Source organism: Cyclopterus lumpus, chromosome 24 (assembly GCF_009769545.1).
Source record: "Cyclopterus lumpus isolate fCycLum1 chromosome 24, fCycLum1.pri, whole genome shotgun sequence".
In the NCBI taxonomy this organism is placed as follows: domain Eukaryota; kingdom Metazoa; phylum Chordata; class Actinopteri; order Perciformes; family Cyclopteridae; genus Cyclopterus; species Cyclopterus lumpus.
This window is the reverse complement of record NC_046989.1, coordinates 1,732,369-1,742,397: the sequence shown is the minus strand read 5'-3', so window position 1 is coordinate 1,742,397 and position 10,029 is coordinate 1,732,369. Positions and strand designations below refer to the sequence as shown.

At 44.4% G+C, this 10,029-nt stretch overlaps 1 protein-coding gene across 1 annotated transcript in view; it reads left to right on the top strand.

Annotated features, from left to right (window-relative positions):
• Nucleotides 1-2,094: 2,094 nt before the first annotated feature.
• Nucleotides 2,095-10,029, top strand: part of LOC117727121 (NLR family CARD domain-containing protein 3-like) — a gene marked incomplete at its 3' end in the record, with an annotated part of 16,819 nt that continues 8,884 nt past the window's right edge. Inside the window, exons 1-7 of the mRNA XM_034527197.1 lie at nt 2,095-2,184; nt 5,348-5,458; nt 5,590-5,644; nt 6,495-6,723; nt 6,803-8,615; nt 8,699-8,872; nt 9,317-9,490. Coding sequence (XP_034383088.1) covers nt 2,135-2,184; nt 5,348-5,458; nt 5,590-5,644; nt 6,495-6,723; nt 6,803-8,615; nt 8,699-8,872; nt 9,317-9,490 — 2,606 coding nt within the window. The remainder of the gene's footprint in view (nt 2,185-5,347; nt 5,459-5,589; nt 5,645-6,494; nt 6,724-6,802; nt 8,616-8,698; nt 8,873-9,316; nt 9,491-10,029) is intronic.

Genomic DNA, 10,029 nt, shown 5'->3' with positions numbered 1-10,029 from the left:
AGAGGAGGGAGTCCCTCCTTCTAAAACCACTCTGGAACATGACAGCCTCAAAGATCAGAGGTGAGACCAGGACCACTAACAGACCAGACCTCTAACAGACCAGGAGCTCTTAACAGACCAGGACCACTAACAGACCAGGACCTCTAACAGACCAGGACCTCTAACAGACCAGGACCACTAACAGACCAGGACTCTTCTCCATGTCACATCACTCCTGCGTCATTATTCACCCTCTAAGCTCTGTGTGTGTGTTGAACAGACCAGACTCTCCTGGACCTGGACCTGGACCCAGCTGTGTGTCCCTGAAGAGTGACCGGTCTATGAGAAACCCTGTAACATTCAAAGATGGACATCAGTCTGATGAACTAAGGTGAGTCTTCATGAGGCTACTGTGTTTCTATCAGGATCCATCAGCATAAAGCTGACTCTATTTCTCTACCTGGCTAACGTGGTTAGCTGGATCATTTTCCAGATGAGATTACACAAGTCAGGGTTTTCGGTTCCTCGAAGCAAGTTTGGCTAAATCACCATAGCAACACATCAACAATGTGAACCTGCTCCAGCGCAGGCTTATTCAGTCTAGCTGGATAATCTGGCCACGCCCCCTGAAGAAAATGGCCGCTCCCTTCCTCATTGATGAAGGAGTGATATTAGTTATATTAATGTTTCATAGGGAGAGAGTTCTGATGACGTGATGACGACTTCCTGTACGAGCGCCTTCCATTCTGCCCTCAAGGAATCAATTATTACAGACCTTCTGGAGCCTACATTGAACACCACATTGACTGTCTCACAGACTGTATGCAGAGCCTTGTGGTACATTGTTGTACAGTGTGGTACATTGTGGTACAGTGTTGTACATTGTTGTACAGTGTAGTACATTGTTGTACAGTGTAGTACAGTGTGGTACATTGTGGTACAGTGTTGTACAGTGTTGTACAGTGTAGTACATTGTTGTACCGTGTTGTACATTGTGGTACAGTGTTGTACAGTGTTGTACAGTGTTGTACAGTGTGGTACATTGTGGTACATTGTTGTACAGTGTAGTACAGTGTAGTACATTGTTGTACAGTGTAGTACAGTGTGGTACATTGTTGTACAGTCTGGTACATTGTGGTACAGTGTTGTACATTGTTGTACAGTGTTCTACATTGTTGTACATTGTGATACAGTGTTCTACATTGTTCTACATTGATGTACAGTGTGGTACATTGTTGTACAGTGTGGTACAGTGTTGTACAGTGTTGTACAGTGTTGTACAGTGTGGTACATTGTGGTACATTGTTGTACAGTGTAGTACAGTGTAGTACAGTGTTGTACAGTGTAGTACAGTGTGGTACATTGTGGTAAAGTGTTGTACAGTGTAGTACATTGTTGTACAGTGTTGTACTGTGTGGTACATTGTGGTACAGTGTGGTACATTGTGGTACAGTGTAGTACAGTGTAGTACAGTGTTGTACATTGTAGTACATTGTAGTACAGTGTGGTTCTATCCTGATTATTGAAGTCTTGTTCGAATTAATAAAGTAGTTTGAGCGCGGATCAGCCTTTGAGAAAGCTGGATAGCCTGATTTCAATCATCGTGTTAAATTAAGCTGGCTAACAGGTCATTTGATCGACTTAGTTGCACCACGTATGAGAAATAGGGACCTGGACCTGGACCCAGCTGTGTGTCCCTGAAGAGTGACCGGTCTATGAACTCTCTTGCTTTTAAAAGACAACGCCCTCCAAAGACTCAGTGAGTTAAGATATTATATAATCACACTGATGAACGCTTTTATATACATAATATACATTTATAGAAGCATGCATGTGTATTAATAAAGACAATCGTGGTCTTAAAATCACTCCACTGGACCTCTAACAGACCAGGACCACTAACAGACCAGGACCTCTAACAGACCAGGACCACTAACAGACCAGGACCACTAACAGACCAGGACCTCTAACAGACCAGGACCTCTTAACAGACCAGGACCACTAACAGACCAGGACCACTAACAGACCAGGACTCTTCTCCATGTCACATCACTCCTGCGTCATTATTCACCCTCTAAGCTCTGTGTGTGTGTTGAACAGACCAGACTCACCTGGACCTGGACCCAGCTGTGTGTCCCTGAAGAGTGACCGGTCTATGAGAAACCCTGTAACATTCAAAGATGGACATCAGTCTGATGAACTAAGGTGAGTCTTCATGAGGCTACTGTGTTTCTATCAGGATCCATCAGCATAAAGCTGACTCTATTTCTCTACCTGGCTAACGTGGTTAGCTGGATCATTTTCCAGATGAGATTACACAAGTCAGGGTTTTCGGTTCCTCGAAGCAAGTTTGGCTAAATCACCATAGCAACACATCAACAATGTGAACCTGCTCCAGCGCAGGCTTATTCAGTCTAGCTGGATAATCTGGCCACGCCCCCTGAAGAAAATGGCCGCTCCCTTCCTCATTGATGAAGGAGTGATATTAGTTATATTAATGTTTCATAGGGAGAGAGTTCTGATGACGTGATGACGACTTCCTGTACGAGCGCCTTCCATTCTGCCCTCAAGGAATCAATTATTACAGACCTTCTGGAGCCTACATTGAACACCACATTGACTGTCTCACAGACTGTATGCAGAGCCTTGTGGTACATTGTTGTACAGTGTGGTACATTGTGGTACAGTGTTGTACATTGTTGTACAGTGTAGTACATTGTTGTACAGTGTAGTACAGTGTGGTACATTGTGGTACAGTGTTGTACAGTGTTGTACAGTGTGGTACATTGTGGTACATTGTTGTACAGTGTAGTACAGTGTAGTACATTGTTGTACAGTGTAGTACAGTGTGGTACATTGTTGTACAGTCTGGTACATTGTGGTACAGTGTTGTACATTGTTGTACAGTGTTCTACATTGTTGTACATTGTGATACAGTGTTCTACATTGTTCTACATTGATGTACAGTGTGGTACATTGTTGTACAGTGTGGTACAGTGTTGTACAGTGTTGTACAGTGTAGTACATTGTTGTACAGTGTTGTACATTGTTGTACAGTGTAGTACCGTGTGGTACAGTGTTGTACAGTGTTGTACATTGATGTACAGTGTAGTACAGTGTTGTACAGTGTTGTACAGTGTAGTACATTGTTGTACATTGTTGTACAGTGTAGTACAGTGTGGTACAGTGTTGTACAGTGTAGTACATTGTTGTACATTGTTGTACAGTGTAGTACAGTGTGGTACATTGTGGTACAGTGTTGTACAGTGTTGTACATTGTTCTACATTGTTGTACAGTGTTCTACATTGTTGTACAGTGTGGTACAGTGTTCTACATTGTTGTACATTGTAGTACAGTGTTGTACATTGTTCTATATTGATGTACAGTGTGGTACATTGTTGTACAGTGTGGTACAGTGTTGTACAGTGTAGTACATTGTTGTACAGTGTTGTACATTGTTGTACAGTGTAGTACAGTGTTGTACATTGTTGTACAGTGTAGTACAGTGTGGTACAGTGTTGTACAGTGTTGTACATTGTTGTACAGTGTAGTACAGTGTGTTACAGTGTGGTACAGTGTTGTACATTGTTGTACAGTGTGGTACAGTGTTGTACAGTGTTGTACATTGTTGTACAGTGTAGTACAGTGTTGTACAGTGTTGTACATTGTTGTACAGTGTAGTACATTGTTGTACAGTGCTGTACATTGTTGTACAGTGTAGTACAGTGTGGTACAGTGTGGTACAGTGTTGTACATTGTTGTACAGTGTTGTACAGTGTTGTACAGTGTAGTACAGTGTTGTACATTGTTGTACAGTGTAGTACAGTGTAGTACATTGTTGTACAGTGTGGTACATTGTGGTACAGTGTTGTACATTGTTGTACAGTGTTGTACAGTGTGGTACATTGTGGTACATTGTTGTACAGTGTTGTACAGTGTTGTACAGTGTAGTACAGTGTTGTACATTGTTGTACAGTGTTGTACAGTGTGGTACATTGTGGTACATTGTTGTACAGTGTGGTACATTGTGGTACATTGTTGTACAGTGTTGTACAGTGTAGTACAGTGTTGTACAGTGTTGTACATTGTTGTACAGTGTAGTACAGTGTTGTACATTTTTGTACAGTGTTGTACAGTGTGGTACATTGTGGTACATTGTTGTACAGTGTTGTACAGTGTTGTACATTGTTGTACATTGTTGTACAGTGTAGTACAGTGTAGTACATTGTTGTACAGTGTAGTACAGTGTTGTACAGTGTTGTACATTGTTGTACAGTGTAGTACAGTGTAGTACATTGTTGTACAGTGTTGTACAGTGTGGTACATTGTGGTACAGTGTGGTACATTCTGGTACAGTGTAGCACAGTGTTGTACATTTTTGTACAGTGTTGTACAGTGTTGTACAGTGTTGTACATTGTTGTACAGTGTAGTACAGTGTAGTACATTGTTGTACAGTGTTGTACAGTGTGGTACATTGTGGTACAGTGTGGTACATTGTGGTACAGTGTAGTACAGTGTAGTACATTGTTGTACAGTGTAGTACCGTGTTGTACAGTGTTGTACAGTGTTGTACAATGTTGTACAGTGTATTACAGTGTTGTACATTTTTGTACAGTGTTGTACAGTGTGGTACATTGTGGTACATTGTTGTACAGTGTTGTACAGTGTTGTACAGTGTGGTACATTGTGGTACATTGTTGTACAGTGTAGTACAGTGTTGTACAGTGTTGTACATTGTTGTACAGTGTAGTACAGTGTAGTAAATTGTTGTACAGTGTTGTACAGTGTGGTACATTGTGGTACAGTGTGGTACATTGTGGTACAGTGTAGTACAGTGTTGTACAGTGTTGTACATTGTAGTACATTGTAGTACAGTGTGGTTCTATCCTTATTATTGAAGTCTTGTTCGAATTAATAAAATAGTTTGAGCGCGGATCAGCCTTTGAGAAAGCTGGATAGCCTGATTTCAATCATCGTGTTAAATTAAGCTGGCTAACAGGTCATTTGATCGACTTAGTTGCACCACGTATGAGAAATAGGGACCTGGACCTGGACCCAGCTGTGTGTCCCTGAAGAGTGACCGGTCTATGAACTCTCTTGCTTTTAAAAGACAACGCCCTCCAAAGACTCAGTGAGTTAAGATATTATATAATCACACTGATGAACGCTTTTATATACATAATATACATTTATAGAAGCATGCATGTGTATTAATAAAGACAATCGTGGATCTCTAACAGACCAGGACCTCTAACAGACCAGGACCACTAACAGACCAGGACCTCTAACAGACCAGGACTCTTCTCCATGTCACATCACTCCTGCATCATTATTCACCCTCTAAGCTCTGTGTGTGTGTTGAACAGACCAGACTCTCCTGGACCTGGACCTGGACCCAGCTGTGTGTCCCTGAAGAGTGACCGGTCTATGAGAAACCCTGTAACATTCAAAGATGGACATCAGTCTGATGAACTAAGGTGAGTCTTCATGAGGCTACTGTGTTTCTATCAGGATCCATCAGCAGAGATCAGACTCTCCTTTACCTTTGATTTCAGGATTCCTTAAGACAGAACATAATATACAACTTGTACTTTTGTTTTCTCCAAAGAGTTCAGCAACAGAGATCCCAAGTGATCCCAAGAGACCTGGACCCCATATTTAAGGTGTGTGAGTCAGAGACTGTATGAAACATAGAGATGGTCAAAGAGTTGATGGAGCTTAGACGGGCAGGTGAAGCAACAGAGGAGACGTCCACCTGTCAATCAAAGAGGCCACGCCCTCTATGTCTAACTTTCAGGCATAATATCATATAAATGGCTGAGTTATATATCTGTGCCGATTAACTCACTTTTGGAGCTTTTGTGTGTGCACTGACTAGCTAATCACGCCACAGCGCTCATACAGGAGGACCAATGACAACGCCGTCCTGACTGCGTCGTCATGGAAGCGTAACGCCCATCTTCAAGTACCCCGAGGTTAAAACTATGCTCTGTAAGCACTATGCTGTCGAGGATAGCTCTGTTCATGCTTATAGCACCGTTAGCTGCTAGCTCAGACATCTCAGCGACTAGTAGCTAACGGTGCTAACAGTGTGCAGGAAGGAACCCCCCCGGCTGTTTGGGGGCCAATCACACGTCACATTAAATCAAGGAAAGCTTGCAAGCACAAAAAGGACGGATCTCAGGTATCGTTTGATTGGAGAAGTTTCGATACTACTTGGTTCTGGGTTGTTTCGGGATTCTCGGCCCTAACTTGATGAAATATGGACTAAAGCGAAGTTCCTACCCGAGCTTTATGTATTAAACCTCCTCTGACCTCTGATGTCAACATTTAGACACTCAAGACATTATGGTCTTTCAATTGAAGATGGAGAATTGTGCTTGTGTTTGGTTGTCTGTTGGTATTATTGGATATAGATTTACAATAGAAATCTGCATTGACAATCTACAGTAACACACTGTTCAGAGATTAGAAAGTAAAACACGTAAATATACTTTTATTGTTTGGTTCCAGCTGCTTGAAAAGAACATTGTCAGCTTTATGAAGAGCGAGCTGAAGAAGATGCAAAAGGTCCTCAGTCCAGATTACCCAGAAGGCTCTGCGGGTCAGAAGGAAGATGAGGAGGTGTTGGACGGTGAGGATGAAGAGCAGAGGAGGAGCAGCAGGGAAGCATTTCTGAAGATCACACTAAACCTCTTGAGAAGAATGAAGCAGGAGGAGCTGGCTGACTGTCTGCAGAGCAGTAAGAGGATTTTAAAGACTTTACAATTAAACAGAAGACCACCACTCACTAATTTCATCTATGATTTATGTCATTCCAGAAACCAGTGCTGCAGTGTGCCAACATGAACTCAAGTCTAACCTGAAGAAGAAGTTCCAGTGTGTGTTTGAGGGCATCTCTAAAGCAGGGAACCCAACCCTCCTGAACCAGATCTACACAGAGCTCTACATCACAGAGGGAGGGACTGCAGAGGTCAATAAGGAGCACGAGGTCAGACAGATTGAAACAGCATCCAGGAAACCACACAGACCAGAAACCCCCATCAGACAAGAAGACCTCTTCAAAGCCTCGTCTGGAGGAGAGGAACCAATCAGAACAGTGATGACTAAGGGAGTGGCTGGCGTTGGGAAAACAGTCCTAACACAGAAGTTCACTCTGGACTGGGCTGAAGACAAAGCCAACCAGGACATCCAGTTCACGTTTCCATTCACGTTCAGAGAGCTGAATGTGCTGAAAGAGAAGAAGTTCAGCTTGGTGGAACTCGTTCATCATTTCTTCACTGAAACCAGAGAAGCAGCAATCTGCAGGTTTGAAGAGTTCCCGGTTGTGTTCATCTTTGACGGTCTGGATGAGTGTCGACTTCCTCTGGACTTCCACAACAATGAGGTCCTGACTGATGTCACAGAGTCCACCTCAGTGGATGTGCTGCTCACAAACCTCTTCAGGGGGAACATGCTTCCCTGTGCTCGCCTCTGGATAACCACACGACCTGCAGCAGCCAATCAGATCCCTCCTGACTGTGTTGGCTTGGTGACAGAGGTCAGAGGGTTCACTGACCCACAGAAGGAGGACTACTTCGGGAAGAGGTTCAGAGATGAGGAGCAGGCCAGCAGGATCATCTCCCACATCAAGACCTCCCGAAGCCTCCACATCATGTGCCACATCCCAGTCTTCTGCTGGATCACTGCTACAGTTCTGGAGGACGTGTTGAAGACCACAGAGGGAGGAGAGCTGCCCAAGACCCTGACTGAGATGTACATCCACTTCCTGGTGGTTCAGTCCAAAGTGAAGAAGGTCAAGTATGATGGAGGAGCTGAGACGGATTCACACTGGAGTCCAGAGAGCAGGAAGATGACCGAGTCTCTGGGAAAACTGGCTTTTGATCAGCTGCAGAAAGGGAACCTGATCTTCTATGAATCCGACCTGACAGAGTGTGGCATCGATATCAGAGCAGCCTCAGTGTACTCAGGAGTGTTCACACAGATCTTCAGAGAGGAGAGAGGACTGTACCAGGATCAGGTGTTCTGCTTCGTCCATCTGAGTGTTCAGGAGTTTCTGGCAGCTCTTCATGTCCATCTGACCTTCATCAACTCTGGTGTCAACCTGATGGCAGAAAAACAACCAAGACCTAAAGGCCTTGGTTGGTCTAAAGTATTGAGACCAGAACCTAAACTAAAACATCTCTACCAGAGTGCTGTGGACAAGGCCTTACAGAGTCCAAATGGACACCTGGACTTGTTCCTCCGCTTTCTCCTGGGTCTTTCCCTGCAGAGCAATCAGATTCTCTTACGAGGTCTGCTGCCACAGACAGGAAGTAGCTCACGGACCAATCAGGAAACAGTCCAGTACATCAAGAAGAAGATCAGTGAGAATGATTCTCCAGAGAAAAGCATCAATCTGTTCCACTGTCTGAATGAACTGAACGATGGTTCTCTGGTGGAGGAGATCCAACAGTCCCTGAGATCAGGACGTCTCTCCACAGATAAACTGTCTCCTGCTCAGTGGTCAGCTCTGGTCTTCATCTTACTGTCATCAGGAAAAGATCTGGAGGTGTTTGACCTGAAGAAATACTCTGCTTCAGAGGAGGCTCTTCTGAGGCTGCTGCCGGTGGTCAAAGCCTCCAACAAAGCTGTGTACGGATACATTATCATTACTAAATGGGTTTGATGTTTTACTTTGAATATGTTGTTTGTATTAATCCCTGTTCCTCCCTTAGGCTGAGTGGCTGTAAACTCTCAGAGAGAAGCTGTGGAGCTCTGTCCTCAGTCCTCAGCTCCCAGTCCTCTAGTCTGAAAGACCTGGACCTGAGTAACAACAACCTGCAGGATTCAGGACTGAAGCTGCTGTCTGCTGGACTGGAGAGTCCACACTGTGCACTTGAACACCTCAGGTCAGGATCAGGTGGTTTACCACAGATGATGTAGTGGTCTAAGTGTCTGACTGAGTTCATGGTGGTGTTCCCAACATGTTACTGGAGGAGAACAATGTCTACTGGTGTGTCTGCTTATATGCATCTGGAAATAATGCTGTGAATGGAGAAGTGGCCACTATCCTGCTGGGAAGTGTTGGATGTCTTGTCCACCAACATGAAGATCCTTTGGCCCTCCTGCTTTCAGGGAACCAGGACGCTTTGAGTCCTGCTTTGAGTTTGTTAGAGCTGGAAGAACTTCTTTCACTGGAATCAGGGTTTGAATGTGTTTACAGGGACATGATTTTAAATGTATGTCTGTTTACAAAAGAAGATGAAACCAACATGAAAGACATTCATGTTGATGATGTAAATACTGATTCATAGTGTATTGATATGATAAACTCTGTGTTGTTTTGTTTTCAGTCTGTCACGCTGTGAGATCTCAGATGAAGGCTGTTCTTCTCTGGGATCAGCTCTGAAGTCAAACCCCTCCAGTCTGAGACAACTGGATCTGAGAGGAAACCGGCTGCAGGATTCAGGAGTGAAGCTGCTGAGTGGTTTTCTGGAGAGTCCACATTGTAGTCTGGAGACTCTGAGGTGGGTTCACTGTCTGCTGCTAGTGTAGCACCTTCATGTTTAATCAATAACTATCTGATTGGTCTACGTATTGATCATCACGTGTTACATTTCCTGGTCATATGTTCCACTTCACATCAGCTGCCTCGTTGTCTGCATGTCATCCTCTACAATCATGAAATGTACAACTGGTCTGGATTCATGCTGCTGGTGGACTACTGAACAGGTCTACTGGGCACAGAGCCAGGGGCCAAGGGTCAGGGGCCAAAGGTCAGGGGTCAAAGAGCCAGGGGTCAAAGGGCCAGGGAACCAAAGGTCAGGTGACCAAAGGTCAGGGGTCAAAGGGACAGGGGACCAAAAGGTCAGGGGTCAAAGGGTCAGGGGTCAAAGGGTCAGGGGGCAAATAGCCAGGGGTCAAAGGGTCAGGGGACCAAAAGGTCAGGCGTCAAAGAGCCAAGGGTCAAAGGGTCAGGGGACCAAGGGTCAGGGGCCAAATAGCCAGGGGTCAAAGGGTCAGGGGACCAAAAGGTCAGGCGTCAAAGAGCCAAGGGTCAAAGGGT